At 52.5% G+C, this 17104-nt stretch overlaps 1 protein-coding gene across 2 annotated transcripts in view; it reads left to right on the top strand.

Annotated features, from left to right (window-relative positions):
- Window positions 1–17104, top strand: part of MYLK (myosin light chain kinase) — a 1918108-nt gene that overhangs the window by 909448 nt on the left and 991556 nt on the right. For both annotated transcript variants that reach the window (XM_078682035.1, XM_078682036.1), the window contains 2 exons: window positions 247–412; window positions 3985–4003. In XM_078682035.1, coding sequence (XP_078538161.1) covers window positions 247–412; window positions 3985–4003 — 185 coding nt within the window. The remainder of the gene's footprint in view (window positions 1–246; window positions 413–3984; window positions 4004–17104) is intronic.

The following is a 17104-nucleotide window of genomic DNA, read 5'->3' as shown; positions in this document are numbered from 1 at the left end:
GTGTGGTAGTTATTTTCGGTTCCTCTGTTACACCCCTAAATGACCCTACTCTGCGCGCCTAACAATTTCATTCAGTCATTCATTCATATGATTAATACGATTGACTGCTAACCTTGCGGGTAAAAACAAAGCAAGCCGATTGTTGCACTCATTCAGTATATCATACACCTGCAGTCGGTTTTGTTGCGCCACTGCTTGAATAAGGAGCTGTTTCTATAAACTGCATTTTGTTATCTTTTGCTTCAGGACGATGTACAGTTGCAGCAGAGTGATCGTTTCAACATGGTTGAAAAATCTGGTTTACACGTTCTGGAAATTCAAGATGCTCGTCTGGCTGATGCTGGAACGTACACGTGCGTGGTAAAGAACACCTCAGGAAAAGCCTCCTTGCCTACAGAACTTATCGTTCAAGGTAAATAACAAGTGCTGACGTCACCAATAGGCCAGCTATGCCGTCATATGCATATGTACAGCCAGGGGCGCAACTAGGTCTTAACTTCGGGGGTGGCTAACATAGCAAATAAGGGGCGTGGCTAAAGTTAATCAAGGGGGGCGGAGCTAAAATGGCAGACAATCAGGATCAGGTAATGCTCAGGCCAAGCTGAGAAACCGAAGTGGCGATTCTGCATTACAAAACTGCACCTTGGTATTCATCATGCACCGCATGGAGACGCTTTCCACAGAGGCTCAAAGCAAAGAAAACACTCTTCCAACCACACACACATAAGTTGTAACCTGCTACTCGCATGGACAAGTGCTTCAGCATCGCACATATGGGTAGTAAGTGCTCTAAAAATACAATATAATACGCCCTGCATTGTGTGTCTCTCTTGGAACACAATGACTATGTGAGGACTGTGCCTGCCCTCTGCATTAACGTATCTCAACTATTGATGAAAAGTGTCAGAATTGGTAGGACTGATCTGTCCGGTCGAAGGAGAATTCCAAACAGGCTATAGCTGAAGGATGCACTGGTTGACAGTATAGATTGGGGTCACAAAGATGGAAACACTCATGGCACAGATATGGTAGAACACTGGTTATGGGAGCACACTGAGGAAGGGAGGAGCAGAGATAGAATAAGAGCCACAGTCCCCTGAGTATTCTCACCTGCGACAGCAGTTGGTGAGTTACCTTCACTCCACGATGCTCTATCACATGTTTGTGTCACTACAGTTTTATTTTGTACCGTATCGGGTTGGCTCTGTGGACCTGAATCTGGAGCCTGCAGCTACTTCACTTCTTTCTATGGGGTTGACAGTGTCTTCCACCTCAGCAAAGTATCCTGCCTTTCTTCTCTTAGGTTCTCTGGCTGGATTCAGGCAGCTGGGAGACTGGTCACAAATTCTCTGTGCTAATGTAGAGATCTTTTGGTTCACATTTCTTACTTTGTATTTGATCATATTTTCTCTAACCTACTCCAGACTTTCCCTCTGATAGATGGACCATGGCAACGCATTGATTGGCACGTCCTTGTGGTGATCTTTTGGGGGGTCTCCCTTTTCTCTCTCCCTTATCCCTTTTTCCTTCCCAAGGGTCAGTGACAGACCTCACCTCAACCACTGTTGATATTCACCATCATAGGAGACTGAGTGAATTTGACAGCAATTATGCAGTCTCGTCCATACTGAATCTCGATCCTAACACCATGCCCATGATGGCCCAGGTGCCTTGACGCTCATGTACCATTTCTCTTAAAACAACCGTTGACATGTGCCCAAAACAACATGTACCACCTATCTTCAAGCATAGTTCTCTGTCTGGGGCCAATGTTCCCCTCAAAGCAGCTGCTGCCTTGCCTTGTTAAAACAACTGAATACAAATTCAACACACCAAAAGTGCTTAGGTGTAATCCCTGCATTCAGGCAAGGATATCACCTCGGTGGCAGCCCGTCTCAAACAAAACAAGAGGTGTGGGGCAGGGAGGGTTGTTGAAACCTTTCAGAGGCGGCTGGCAGTGGTTGGTTCTGGGCCTCTCCGAAAGGGTAATTACAATTACATTCTCGGATGCTAAAGCATCCATGCTACACGCAGCCTAAAAAGAAATTTAACTGGGGAAGAAAGGTTTCCATGCTTTAATTATTTTAATGCGTGTCAGTAAAGTGTCATGCAGTCATGATCATCTTAGCCTGGCAATTATGTACACTCATCTGTAGCTGTGTACCATTTTGCACTGCCGTCCCCTGGCCATTCCACCAACAGCTTCACTATTCCCATTCAGCAGAAGACGTACATTCTTTTTATAGTGCAGCTTTGAGAACACCCACTTTTTCACAACTGCTCGTGAACGTGGATTGTCTATAAACAGCAGAAGTTCTGCAGATAAAAGAGTACGCTTCCTTTATTTCCTTCTTTGAACCTCAGCAATTTACACAACGTTCAAGCAGGTTTCAGGCCTCCTGTTTCTGTGCGCGAGTAGGTTTTCCAGTTAAGGTTTTTCTGTAAATTCAGGCACTTATATAAGTGTTCATCCCGTTACAAATTTAGGACTACAAGAACCAGAATGCAGAGAAAATGTTAACTGGACATTTCTAGCGCAAGGAATGGGGAAACGTGAGAATACTGCATAATTTCCTTATTCACGTAACGCCTATTGCCTATTTACGGACTTCAGAGGAGAGAGACAGCTTTCAGGACATTCACGATTCTGGGTAGTCAATTTTTTTTTCTTTCCACTGTCACGTTAAAACCTTCACACCTCCCAGCAAATAAAGTCTCGCTTCACGCCATCAGGCTGGGTTTACAATGCACCAGAGAATACCGAATACCAATCCCACTTTAAACAATCAGCAGAGGTGTGTGGGTGGAGGCGACTACAGGAGGCAGGCGGGCAACTAGTCAAATTACGGGGGGGCTGAAAAAGATTTTGGGGGGGGGGCTAATTCTTCCAGCCGTAACCAGAGTGGATTGTAAGAAGGGCTAAAAACATAACAAAAGCCTCATTACATTTAAATGGTCTTTTACAGACCTGTGAAGTACTCGGGTGCGGCTGCAATTAAAACGTCGCCAGCCGCGAAGCTGTGTCAGCCCGGGCTGACACACACGACGGGGGGGGCTGAAGCCCGATGAGCCCAATGGGTGTTGCGCGCCTGTGTACAGCCCTTATTCCCAGATGCAGCCTCCTATGCATTAATACTGCCTCATATGCCCAGCTGTCTCACAATGTCATGCAACTCTAAGGTGCTACCATAATAGAGCAAGGACCTGCCATGTTATGTGGACACTACCACCTATTCATAGGCGTTGTCATGTGGCTCTGTATTTATACCAGAAACACTGGTCCCACAGCTGAAAACAATGCAATCAATACAGATTAACCAAATTATTATTTTAATCTTCTAACAACCGGTATAGCCCACGCAGAAGTGCTATAAGACTATTATTCCAGTCACTAAGTGTAGAATGTTCTCAATTAAAAAGGGAGAAACAGGGAGCCAAACGTTGGGATTTTGGAGAAGAAAGTGTATACCAGCCATTAGTGGCCCTGAGCCACTTCATTGTCTTCAATGAAAGTTCACATAAAATGAAATTAAGGATTTCTTCCACCTTCCTAGTCGTTATTCATAGGAAGAACCAAGAAGGGAAGTAGGTTTCCATGGACAGCTTATAAAAATCTTCAACAATCTTTATGAATGTACTGACATGGTGCCCGAGTATGTTAACTGAGCCATGAAATGCAATTCTAAAGTGTGTTCAATCAAAGCATACATATACAAATTTCAAGAAAATGGCAATTTACTGATTATTTTCTGAAATTCCCTGGGAACTTAATGTTTACTGTCATATTTGCTCACAAGGCAATCACATGCATGTAACTTTGTCATTGAATCACTTTTCGTCTTCAAGAATGTACACACTTGGTACCAGGATGTTTTAGATCAGATCTCTCACTGTGAAAGGTTTGGGGTATGTGAGTAGGTTAATGCTATTTATTTCCAGTTCTGAATTCATTATTTACTTTGATTTCTGTTTATCTTCTTTTAGGTTCAGATACGACAGACAGGTATGTGTACCCTCTATGTGCTGATTTTTTTTTTTAATCTTATAAGCCATGGGTTTTATCTTGAGATTAGTGGGTATTGGGAATAATGTGTAGTCTCTTTGTTCTGATTTTTTAGTTTATAAATGAGGCATTACAAGATGTAAAAGTGTACAATGGGTGCAACAATCAAGCAATTTTTTACCGTCATCAATATCTATAATTTATATCTGCTCTATTTTTGTTTCTTTGACAATGCTTATCAACCACTGATGTACCCCTCCCACCGCCCCAGGTATTTGGCCTTTATTTGAGTCTCTGTGAAATTAAACATAGAATGGGTTGACTATGTCAGAACCCCTAGGATATTGCAAAGAATTCCAAAATAGGCACTTTTGTAAAGATCTCACAATTTTTACACAAGTGCCCACAAAAATTGAAGTTTGAAAAAATAGACTAATCCTTTCTTTATTGATGCTGATCTGCTGCTGAGCTGATAAAAGGTGGGTGAGCAACAGGCAGAAGAGGTGTTAACTATGTTGCCTGCCTTGTAAATACACTGAAGCTGCTCCTGTGTCCCGCATCACATATTGTGCCTCCTGGTGCCTCTGCTGGCCCTTGGACCTCACTGCTGTCTCACACTCTCCACTGCACTATCACTTCCCTCTTACCCCTGGCCGCCCTCCCTGTGTTGCTCTCTGTCTCGTCACCCCCCACCTCTCCCATACCACCTCTGTCCATCAACCACCTGCTGCCCTTTGACCCCTCCCTTACCTCCACCCCTAGTCTCCTGTGCCCCCTGCTCACATGGCTCATCTGGTCCTCCCACCACCAAGACTCTTCTGCTCCCTGTCCCCGCGCCCCCCCAATCCCATTCTGCCCTGTGCACCACAGGTAGTGCATGATGTCCGATGCCAGTGAGTGCAGAGGTTGCAAATTGCAGTCTGCGCTCTGTGGCACCAGACATTCTCCTATTCCAGGTGCGGTCCTCAGAGACATTTTAAGGAATGGGCAACGTGAGCAATTGTACAGGTTCTCCACCATTCTCAGGCCTCCTATCAAAGTGATTTGAAGAGTCGAAATTCCTTCCACAATAACTTTGCTCATGAAACCATCTTCTTTGTTTAATTTGACAACTGCCAGAAACTTAGGACCCAACTAAAGGATAATGGCCTGCGTTAAAAAAAAATATAGATTTATTTATTTAAAAGCAATCACAAACATGGTGGACTGGTGACCCCAGCAGGCCACCATCCCTGTTAATGGCAACAAATCGTAGTGGGTCACATATTGCAACCTACCTCATTAATATGCATGAGGTAAGTCTATTTGCAACCTACTCCAAATCGCTAAAGGAAACTCAATGAGTTTTCATACATAAGGAATAGACATTTCCCTAGAGGGGCGTGGCTAAGCAAGCCACGATGGCGGCCGTGTTTTGCTGAGGCTCCGCGATCGGGCTGCCGCTCATCCTGACCCGTGGATCGCCGTGAGCCCCGCAACGCCACGCTGCTTACCGGAGCACTCCTACATACCGGAGCGCCCACGGTGGTATCTCTATCGGCGCTGAAAGAAGCGGATTGCCGCCTTCACTGCCTTCACCGGAGCTGCGCGCCGAGACCTAAGATGGCGGCCGCGGCCCGGTAACGCTGTTCTCCCCGGGGGCCCCCCCGCACACGGAGGCGAGAAGACTGACGGCGGAACGCCCGGATCGGGCGGCGAGACCTGCGGGGACTGGCGCTGCTTTGCCCCACCACCGCCACACCCCCCTGACTACGGGAGCCGTCCAGACTCTCCCAGGGCTCGCCCCTGCTACGTCCCGGTCTCCGGTGACTACACCGGGCAGCCCACGGAGCCAGCTGTCACTGCGTCGTCCGTCGCTGGAGGTGAGCGCGGAGCGGGGACTACCTGTGAGTCTGGGGTGCCCCCCTACTGCCATTTGATGTCTGTTCCTCGCCGGTGCCTGACTTCAACATGGCGCCCAAACTCGGCTGAGAGAGACGGCGCCTTAGAAGTTCCCATCTATACTTCTGGAGCCCCTGCTTGCTGCCCACTCACTCCTACTACCGGCTACCTGCTCCTGGGAGGGCTGGATCAGCCCCCCCCCCACTTGCTCCCTGCCTCACGAGTGCTGAATCAGCTGGGCCTCACCGGAGCATCCTAGGACGTGCCTTCCTCCCTCCCACCCCCGCGGCGGGGACCGCCGGAGCAGGCCCGCCGGCGCCCACAACGAAACCTGCCAGCGAGGAGACCCCGCTGCCTGCGCTCCTGCATCACACCTCCAAGCCCTGGTGGGCTAGCCCTTGACCGCCCTACACCTGCTGTGACCTCGTCCCCTCCCCTTAACGAGGGTCTACTTGAGGGACCTCTCCTTGAAGGGCCTACCGCCCCCTGCCATCACTGACTCACGACGCCCCGCCAACCAGCAGCATGGGGAAACCTAGGGGCTCGCAGGCGACCGCTGTCCCTGAAACGGCCCCCGAACATATGCCACACACCCGGACCTGGGCGCAATCCCACGCGCCACAAACGGACACCACATTATCGGCAAAGCTGGACCAGGTGCTGGCAGCCATAGAGCTGTCCCGTCTGTCGATGGAGGAACGTTTGGGCACCCTCTCGACGGACATCAGCTTGGTCCGCGACGATCACCGCAAACTGGCGGACAGAGTGACGGAAGGGGAGAAGACTCTGGCCGACCTATAACCTGCCATGAAGGCGCAGGGAACAGATCTACAGGAGGTCCTGCGTCGCATGGCGACCCTCGAGGAGTGCACGGTCGATTTGGAGGGGCGATCGAGACGCTGTAACATCCGCGTCCTTGGCCTTCCGGAGGGAATTGAGAACTCAGACCCCTTGAACTATGTGGAGTCCTGGACCAAATCTTTCACCCCCGAAGCGGAGCGCTCGGCGTTCTTTTCCATCGAACGAGCCCACAGGGTCCCCGCCCGAGAGCCGAGACCAGGCTTCCCTCCTAGACCCATGTTGGCCAAGTTCCTTCATTTCCGCGACCGCGACGCGGTGCTCCGCGCGGCCCGGGCAGCGGGCCCATTGCAGGTGGAAGGTCAACATGTCATGGTGTTCCCGGATTATGCTCGAGGGGTTCAGCTGCAGAGGTCCACATTTCTCGAGGTCAAAAGACGCCTCCGCGCAAACGATGTCCAGTACTCCTTGCTGTTCCCAGCCCGCCTCAAGGTCTTCCACAAGGACAGGGCTATCTTCTTTGACACGGCTGAGGAAGCACGAGATTGGGCTGAACTGCACTGCCCATTACTACCCAGGGCGGGAATCCAACGGGACCAGAACAATCGCTCACGAAGATCCAGGAGACGAGGTCTGAAGCACTCCCCGGCGAACCCCTCCAAGAGCCAGATTTAACGCAGATCATGCAAGAACGACGAGATGCCCTGAGAGCGGTGGTTGAGCTACACACGTCACCCCTGGCACCAGACCTGGAACGCCATCCACGCCTCTTCACTCCGGAAAAGGACCATGACAGTGATGGCACGATGTCGAGAATTGGTCAGACCTCTTCCCCCCTGGTCATCACGCAAACGATGGACGCTATCCTGGATGAACGACCCAGCACATCCGAGTAATATCTGACTAGATTGTATCCTCTTTATGTACACCTTCCTAACCGACTGTGCTCTAAATTCACTTAAGCGCTCTTCCTATGAAGGCTCACGCGCGACATACGTCACTCCTGCAAAAGCCCGATCAGCGCCCAGCCTCGCATACACACGCGCTGCCACCCCCGCAGTTACTTGTTATATTCTTCCCCTAGTGGGACACTAGTTTAGCTATACCGCCTCCGGTGATGTATCCCCTGCATTGGGACTATTTCCCACCCCCTGTTACGATGGTTTTCCCCCCTGTCAGTTCCTGTCCCCTCCCCTCGGCAGCAAGGCGCGCATGGGCATGCACACGATATGTGACTTCACATTCCTCCGGGCCTCTTGGGTGCTCTCCGGTGTTTACACAACCTCTGATTGATGGCAGCTCCACGGTCGGACGTTAACGTCCTCACACTTAATGTACGGGGCCTTCACACGCCTAGTAAGCGATATTCTGTTTATTCATACATCAAGCGCAAGACAGCTGGGATTGCTCTCCTGCAGGAGACACACATTAACGGCACCGAATTAGGCAGACTGCAAGCTAAATGGCGAGGGACGTTCTGTGCCACGACCTACTCAGCATTTGCGCGCGGCGCTTTAATATGGGTTAGGCCAGGCACCCCCTTGCGAGGACTTAGGCGGGTGGTGGACAGGGAGGGCAGATACGCATTACTAGAGGGACTCTTAGACGGCCAAGGGATCCTCCTGGGCAGCATCTATGCCCCTAATACTGAACAAGATAAGTTCTGGGATCACCTTACAGGAGTCCTAGCCCAATTCACTACCATTCCTGGATCCTGGGAGGCGATTACAACTGCACGCTTGACCCCTCCCTGGACCGATCGCACCCCCCCCCTCCACGCTCCCCAGCCCCCCGACAATCAGAGCTGTTCCGGGCTTGGGCCACACACTGGGCGCTCACCGATGCATGGCGTCGCTTACACCCCCATGCCCGCCTTTATTCGTTCCACTCTATCCCTCACAACCTCCGGGTCCGCCTTGACAGGTTTCTGTGCTCAGCGCAGATCCTCCCCGCGGTAGTCTCTGCGGACTACCTGGGGTGGGTCATTTCGGACCATGACGCTCACATACTACGCCTCACCTGGCGCCCCCCGCACCCACCAGTCCCTACCTGGCGACTTCCCAGGGAATGTTTGACTGACCCGGTGTTCCGCGACTCGCACACGCGCAGCATACAGGACTACTTCACGCACAACACGAACACGGCTTCTTCGACACTGATAGAGTGGGATGCATTCAAGGTGGTAGCACGAGGGGAATGTATTAAACAAATCACAGGGGTCCGGCGCACGTTCGAACAGGCACTCACAACCAAGGAACAGCACCTAGCTACACTCACCAAACAAGTTAATCCCTCTGAGGAACACGCTAAACTCACGGCTGAAGCGAAGTCAGCCTACCAAGCTGCTTCTGCTGATCTCAGGAAATATAACTTTAGGGCCCATGCCTCCCGAGTCCATAGAGACAGGGACAAAACGGGTGCAATGCTCGCATGGCTAGCGCGACAAGACACCGAAACCAGACCAATCACAGCCATCGTTACTCTGGAGGGCGAACTCGTGCGCTCCCAAGCAGAGATCCTTTTGGCGTTCCAACGCTATTACGCCATGGTATACGGCGCTTCGAACTCCCTCTCTCCATCATCCGTCACCCATTTCCTCGACCCGTTGCCGCTACCCACGATCTCGGATGCCGACAAACTCGCGCTTGACGCCAAGATAGGGGCGTCAGAAATTGCTCAGGCGCTACGAACCCTATCTCGCAATAAAGCCCCGGGACTCGACGGCTTCCCACTAGAATACTACTCGACTTTTTCCCCTCTAATGATTCCGCGCCTGACGCAGGTGTTCGCGACGGCCCTTGATCAGGGCGTGTTGCCCCGCTCATTGCGAGAATCGGTGATCGTGACCTTTTTAAAGCCACACCGGGACCCTCATCTTATGGGCTCGTATCGCCCCATCACTTTACTGTCTGCAGATTGTAAACTCCTCGGGAAGGTATTGGCAGACAGATATGCCCAGGTCATACGCCCGCTGGTCCACCCGGACGAGTGCGGGTTTGTCCCGGGGAGAAACACCTCACAGAACATCCGCCGTGTCTTCCACGTTCAGGACCAGGTGCGAGACAGATATCCTCGCTCCGCATGCCTCATCCTGGACCTGGAGAAGGCGTTCGACACTCTCCAATGGCCATACCTCTTTTCGGTCCTCCACCCCCTCAATATCGGCCCAATACTTTCGGCATACATGCGACTCCTCTATACCGACCTATCCACACGAGTCCGGATTGGGAGACACATCTCGGCGGCGTTCGAGGTCCGACGAGGCACGAGGCAGGGTTGCCCCCTCTCGCCTCTCCTCTTCGCCCTTGCAGTCGAGCCACTGGCGATTAGATTACGCCAAGATGGTCTGGCCTGGGGCATCCCACTCGCGGAAACCACACATAGCGTCTCTATGTACGCAGACGATCTCCTCATCTATGTCCGGGATATTACGGCTGACCTCACCCCCATTTGGATAGCGCTCACCCAATTCGCGGACACCTCGGGCCTCCGTGTGAACTGGGATAAATCCACGGTATATCCCTTTCACCCGGACCTACCGCCGCGCGATACCTGGCTGGGAACACAAAAGATCTCATGGTCCACAGATGCCCCCCGATACCTCGGGGTTCGGCTTTACCATTCTCCCGCTGACATCTTCGAGGGCAATCACTGCAGAGCGCTCGCGGGCCTCCGACCGACAGTTGCCTTCTGGACCAGACTCCCACTGGCCCCGATAGGACGCATTGCCCTGGCTAAAATGGTAATGCTCCCCCGGCTCCTTTATCACTTTACCAACCTGCCAGTAGTCCCACCCAGGTCCTTCTTCCAGGACCTCAATTCCCTCCTAGGCACCCTAATTTGGGGTTCGGGCCGACACAGGGTAGCCTTGAAAACCCTTCAGCTTCCCACCACCCAGGGGGGCCTCGGAGCCCCATCCTTCGAGTCCTACTTTCTAGCGGCTCAGCTCCAATGGCTGTCCTATTGGACGGCAGACCGGTACACACAAGAGACCACTACCCCAACGGGTAGGATCATGTCACCGGAGCTGTCCCGTCTACTTCTTCCGGGCACTAAACCGCGGCGCACATATCCTCTACAGGTCTCAGTGGCGCGTCAATGTATGCTCCGGGTCCACCGGATATCTCCCAGGACCACCCCATACTCCCCATTGCTCCCGTTGATCGGCTGGCCCAGATCGGACTCATACTTCCCAGCCCCCATGCTCGCTGAGTGGACACGGTGCGGCATCACGGATATGGAGTTGATCTTTGAGGAGGGTCAGATTAAATCTTTCAATCGACTAGTCGCCGAATTCGATCTCCCTACCGGTCAATTCCTCCGATATCGCCAACTCCTCGAATGTTTCCGTCCTTACCACAACCTCCAGACATGCGAACCAGACACACATCCAGTTATACACGCAATCTTGCACATGGGTGCGGGGCGACATCTGGTCACCTGGTTATATAAAGCGATACAGGAACTCTCAAATGCTCCCCTAGTGTCCTTGCGCACCACCTGGGAAGAAGACGTCGGGCGCCCGTTACACGACTCGGAATGGGCCAAGGCGCTTGAAGCCCCAAAACGTACATCTCGGAACGCCCGTTTTAAGAACATCCAATATTACATATTACACAGGGCGTACCTGACGCCGGCGCGGCTACAGAAATTTTACCCCACCACTCACTTCCTCTGTCCCAGATGCCGCTCCCCGACTGCAGATTTCCGTCACATGTTCTGGAGCTGCCCTGACCTCCACCCCCTATGTCGAACGGTACACGACACACTGAAAGACCTCACGGGCCTCACAACCCTAGACACCTGGGAATCCAGCGCGTTGGGCATTTTCCACATTCCGAAACAGCTCCCAGCACACAAGCGCTTTGTATCCCTGGCACTACTACTAGCAAAAAGATGTATAGCTATGCACTGGCGGTCATCAGTGGGCCCCCCCCATAGCAGCATGGACAGGGGCGGTATGTAAGTGGGCAGCGACGGAAGAGGACGCCCTGCGGGAGGAGGAGGCGAAGGGCGCCCGTAAAAACCTCATTTCTATGGAATGGGCCATGTTATTGCATCGTTTCCGACAGCTGACACGCCCTGATGATCCGAACACTCCCAACCCTGCAACTACGCCCACCCCGGCAGACCCCTCCACCCCCGCGAACCTACAGCACCTAGATAACGCCTAATGCCAGACGTAGGCGACCCCTCAGTCCCACACATCTACCCTGCTCCCAGAGCGTCTGGCCCGATGCTCAATCTGACACGACACTCCCGCCTTCTAGCAACCCGGCCCACTGTAAGCGCGAACCTTTGACCCCTCGGACGCCCTGCCCCCATATCTTCTCAATATGCCCGTGCAAACGCCCAGATGCCCCTTCCCCGAGTTTTGTCTCCCCAGTTACTTGGCAACACCGAAGTACAGCCTCTGCAGACCCATACCAATGCTCCTCATGATGTTTATTCACATGCTTGTGCCTTTTCCCTTCTCTTTGAATTTCTTTTATCCTGCATTTTCCGGCATATGTGATTACTTGAATGGTCTGTACTGCTCTAATAACGAAATGCCAATAAAAACAAGTTTCAAATTAAAAATTAAGGAATAGACATTTCCCTAATTGCGATTCGCAAAAAATCGCAATTAAGTCATCTCTATTTCTATTTTCGTACATCTAGCCCTTAGTCAGTAGTACAGAATCCTCATACTACCAAAAACTGTGAACAGATTAATGAGCAGGCAAAACTATGGAGGTGGTCTCCTTACAGACTTGAGTCAATCTTCAAGGGAAATCTTGCAAAGAAAAGCCTATCCAAACTGAACCGAGCCCAGGAGGCTACCACCTGGAGACTGATGCTTAGCTCATGCCTTTAGAGTAGCTCTTTAAAGAGCCTCAGAGCAGTGGTGTCAGTTCATGGGGACTTGTAATAGGCATTCTCTTGGAGGATACCCTCACAGTTGTCATGGAAGCTAGAGACCAGTGTAAGAAGCAGGTGCCCATCTGCCAGGAGCACTCTCAGTGCAGAGCCCCAGTGGAAACTTAGCTGATGGAAAAATTAGGGAGTAAATTGCCAAAGCTTAACTGTACAGTAGACAGGAATTTAGCTCCTGGTGTCTTCTGTGGTATTCACAGCTCTGTAGGCAGGGTGAATATGGCCAAAATACAGTAGCAAAGCTAGAGGAGGGTGGCTCAGACTGCATATTCTCTGGTCTTCTGTCACTTTGCAAATTCGGGCTATGTTCTGGGCCTTCCACTGGTGGAACAGGAGATTCTATGTAGCACTTAGAAAGGCACTGTTTGACCAAACCTGAGATAGCTATCAAACCTGTACAATTACTAGAAACATTGAACGTGTGAGATACTGTTGGACTGCCAGAGGACCCCAAGGCCAACAATGTTTTTTCACCAGGATGGAGGAGGAGGGGTTTTAATAGCTTTATAGCGTGTAGTTTGCTCTTGCAGTGCATGATGTACCCAAGCTCTTCCCAAGTGAAGAGCAGTCCAAAACGGGGCCCATTTAATCTCATACCAGGCCACATATCTTTCCTCTCTGCTCTGGACTTCATCGTGGCGGGTAAGCACAAGGCAATATCCGCCTATATTGAATTAACGAAATCCCGAGGTAACTCTTCCATTATGTTTTTTGTAACTTAGGCTGTGGGGTCTGTAGTGTCCTGTGGGACAAGTTCTAGTGTTCTGCCAGTTTGAACCCCACATTTTACACCCACCCATTACAGGCATCACCGGTCAGATGACCCTGCAAATAAAAGGGGCCGGACGCACGTGCCCTGGGCCAGTTCCAGTACAATATACTCTGTGTCTGTGTGATCCTTTGCACAGCATGAGGACCTGGGCCCAAGACACAACAATGGGGATGAGTGGGTCGTTCCCCATGTGTGCTGGCCTGGCGACCACACCGTGGTTCATCGTGGGGGAGGAGTAGCCCATGTCCAGGGCACCCCCTGCCTCTGCTGCCAGCTGTGAAGAGCTGAGAAAGAAGAGGGAGCGTCACAGCCACCGCCACTCTTGAGGTGTGTCGGCGCTGCCGACCTCCACTGCCTGCTACATCCAGTACCACGACAAAGGAGTACCCCTGTGACCTAGCCAGACAGTCGCTGTACAATTGGGGCACTTCTCCGGCCTGCTGTGAGCCACTGTGCTGAGAACTGGTATTGTGGCCTGCTGAGTGGAGATCCACTGTCCAAGCGCACAGTAGGCACCACAAATACACCACTGTGCCATACTGCCCCCGAGCTGCTGAGCGAGCTGCTAGCTGCCCGCAGCCATCTCGGTGACTGGCGTACGGGGCCGCATTTGAATCGATCAGCCAGCGGGGAGGCCCTCCTGGCGTGTGCAAGAGCCTGCAGAACTGCCCGGTTACTCACCGGTAATACCCATTACTCCGAGTCCTGGTCTCCCCGTCCCATTCCTGATGATGTGAGCAGCTAGTCTGCTCTACAGAACCCCTACCTAGCTGAGCTGTTGGCACTTCCCCAGGATGATGTCACCACCACGTGACTACAAAAGAGGGAAGTGCCGGAAGAAACATCCTGAAATACCAAAGACAACAGAACGAAACACATACAATCACCCACAGACACCCCCAAACCAGGGAGGGAGGGAAGGGCTCAGGAATGGGACGGGGAGACCAGGACTCGGAGTAATGGGTATTACCGGTGAGTAACCGGGCATTACCTCCTCGTCCTGTCTCCCCGTCCCATTCCTGATGATGTGAGCCCATACCCAAGCACACGGTGATTGTAAGAAAAAAACAGACCAGAATAAAGCATGAAACAGGTCCATTTTAATCAACAAAAACAAGTACAGATCACAAATCATGTACAGCAGACAGGACAGAAGCCCCAAAAGCAGCAGAGGCCGCCATCCCCAATTCAAGACGATAATGGGCAACAAAAGTGTGGGGAGAAGCCCACGTGGCAGCATTGCAAATGTCCCTCAACGAGGCCCCCTTGAACATGGCCCAGGAGGCAGAAACACTCCGAGTCGACCGACCCTGAACGGAAGGCGGCAGGGGACACCGGGCAGAATCGTAAGCAGAAACCACAGCGCCCTTGACCCAACGAGACAAGGTGGACAGAGAAGGGCGAAGCCCCATACCCGACAGGCCATAGGTGACGAACAGGGAATCCACCTTACGAAACCCAGCCGTACGCTCCAAGTAGATGCTGAGAGCCCTCAACACATCCAAAGAATGAAGGAGCACCTCCTCAGGAGAAGAAGGAACCGGAAAAAAGACTGGGAGAACAATATCCTCCTGACAGTGAAAGGAAGAAACCACCTTAGGAAGAAATAACTGACTCGGACGGAGAATGACTTTGTCAGCGCAGAAGCGTAAGAAGGGGGGAGAAGCCATCAGCGCACCAATCTCACCAACCCTCCGCCCAGAGGTAATGGCCACTAGAAAAATAACCTTCGCAGAAAGGAACTTCAGGGCCACGGAGTCCAACGGCTCGAAAGGAGGCCCCGTCAAAGCCCGCAGAACCAAGGGAAGATCCCAAGGAGGGACAGGCGAATGGGAAACAGGACGCTGGAGCAAGAAGCTCCGCAGAAGGCGAGCCACCAACGGGGAGACAGAGGAAACAAAGGAACCCCGAAAAGCAAGAATGGCAGCCCACTGAGCCCGCAGGGAAGAAACCGCAAGCCCCAGGACGAAACCATCCCGCAAAAAGTCAAGCACCTTCACGGCCACACAGGAGTCAGGAGAGAGACGCCTCCCCACACACCAAGTGGAAAAACTCTTCCAGTGCCGGGCATAAGAACGCAAGGTGGAAGGACGCCTGGAAAGCTGGAGACACTGGGCAACCTCCAACGAGCAACCCAAACCCAGCAAACTCAACCTCTCAAGTGCCAAACCCCCAGCCGGAGGCGACGCAGGGAGGCAAGGCCGAGAAGAGGAACCCTCAGAGGGGAGGGACACAGGGGAAACCGCCAATGAGGGCGAACAGAAAAGGCCAGCAGAAGGGGGTACCAAGACCGCCGAGACCATTCCGGAACAACCAGGAGAACCTCCACCCGATCCCAACGAATCTTCCGGAGGACCCTCGGAATCAAGGCAAACGGAGGGAAGGCAAACAGTAGACCCCTCGACCAAGGAATCGAGAAAGCATCGGTGGCCCACGCCAGCGGAGAGGGGACGATGCTGCAAAACCGGGGAAGAAGGGCGGACTCCTCCGAGGCAAAAAGATCCAGCCAAGGAAGGCCGAACCGGAGGACAATCAGATCGAATAGATCCGGGGACAGACAGATGGACACCGAGGACGGGAACACTCGGCTCAAAGAGTCCGCAGGCCCATTCTCCGTCCCCGGAAGATAGACCGCCGACAGAGACAAGAGATTCGATTCGGCCCACAGGCCGATCTTCCGGGAAAGGAGAAACAGGGAACGACACATGCCCCCCTGGTGATTCACATAAGCACGAACCACCTGATTGTCGGTCTGCACAGAGACCGCCCGACCCCGAATGAGAGGAGCGAACCAAAGAAGAGCCAACCACACAGCCCTCAGCTCCTTCCAGTTCGACGACTGGAGGGACTCGAAGCCGGACCACCGACCCTGAGCCATGGAGGCACCCAGAACGGCCCCCCACCCCAGAGCACTGGCATCCGTGGAGAAAACGACCACAGACAGGGGAGGAAGGAGATCGAACCCCCGGGACAGAGACAGATGGGACAACCACCATTGGAGATCCGCCCGAATCCCCGGAGTGACAGGGATCAGAGTCTCGTAATCCAAGGAGGCAGGATCCCAATGTGACAGGACATGATGCAACAGGCGGTACAGATGCAGCCTGGACCAAGGAAGGAGATGCAGAGTGGACGCCATCTCCCCCTGACTCCGCAACCAGAGACGGGCAGAAACCCGGGACTGGGACAGAAGCCAGGAAAGGTGACGAAACAAAGTCAACTGGCGCTCCTGTGAGAGAAAAACCATGTCCAAATCCATACGGAAGAGAGCCCCCAGGAATTTCAGGGACTGGAAGGGTACCAGGGAGGACTTCCTGTGGTTGATAAGGAACCCAAAGGACCCCAGCAGAAGACACACCTGGTCCACATCCAACAGAGCCTGCGAAAAAGAAGGAGAGACAATCAACCAGTCATCCAAGTAAGGAAAAACCAGCAGCCCCCTGGAATGAAGAATACCCACCAGAGGGGCCAACAGCTTGGTGAACACCCTGGGCGCCGATGAAAGGCCGAACGGGAGCACCCGGAACTGAAAATGTCGGCTCCCCACAGCAAACCGGAGGAAACACTGGTCGGCAGGATGGACAGGAACATGAAGATAAGCATCCATCAGGTCCAGGGACGCCAGGAATCCACCCGGAAGGACCAGAGGCAGGATGGACTGGAGAGTCACCATCTTGAAAGGACGATGGAGCACGAAGCGATTGACCCGCTTCAGATCCAAGACAGGCCGAAGA

The sequence above is a fragment of the Lissotriton helveticus genome, chromosome 3_1 (assembly GCF_964261635.1).
Source record: "Lissotriton helveticus chromosome 3_1, aLisHel1.1, whole genome shotgun sequence".
Classification (NCBI taxonomy): domain Eukaryota; kingdom Metazoa; phylum Chordata; class Amphibia; order Caudata; family Salamandridae; genus Lissotriton; species Lissotriton helveticus.
The sequence above is the reverse complement of the archived record's forward strand: the minus strand, read 5'-3'. Positions and strand labels throughout refer to the sequence as shown.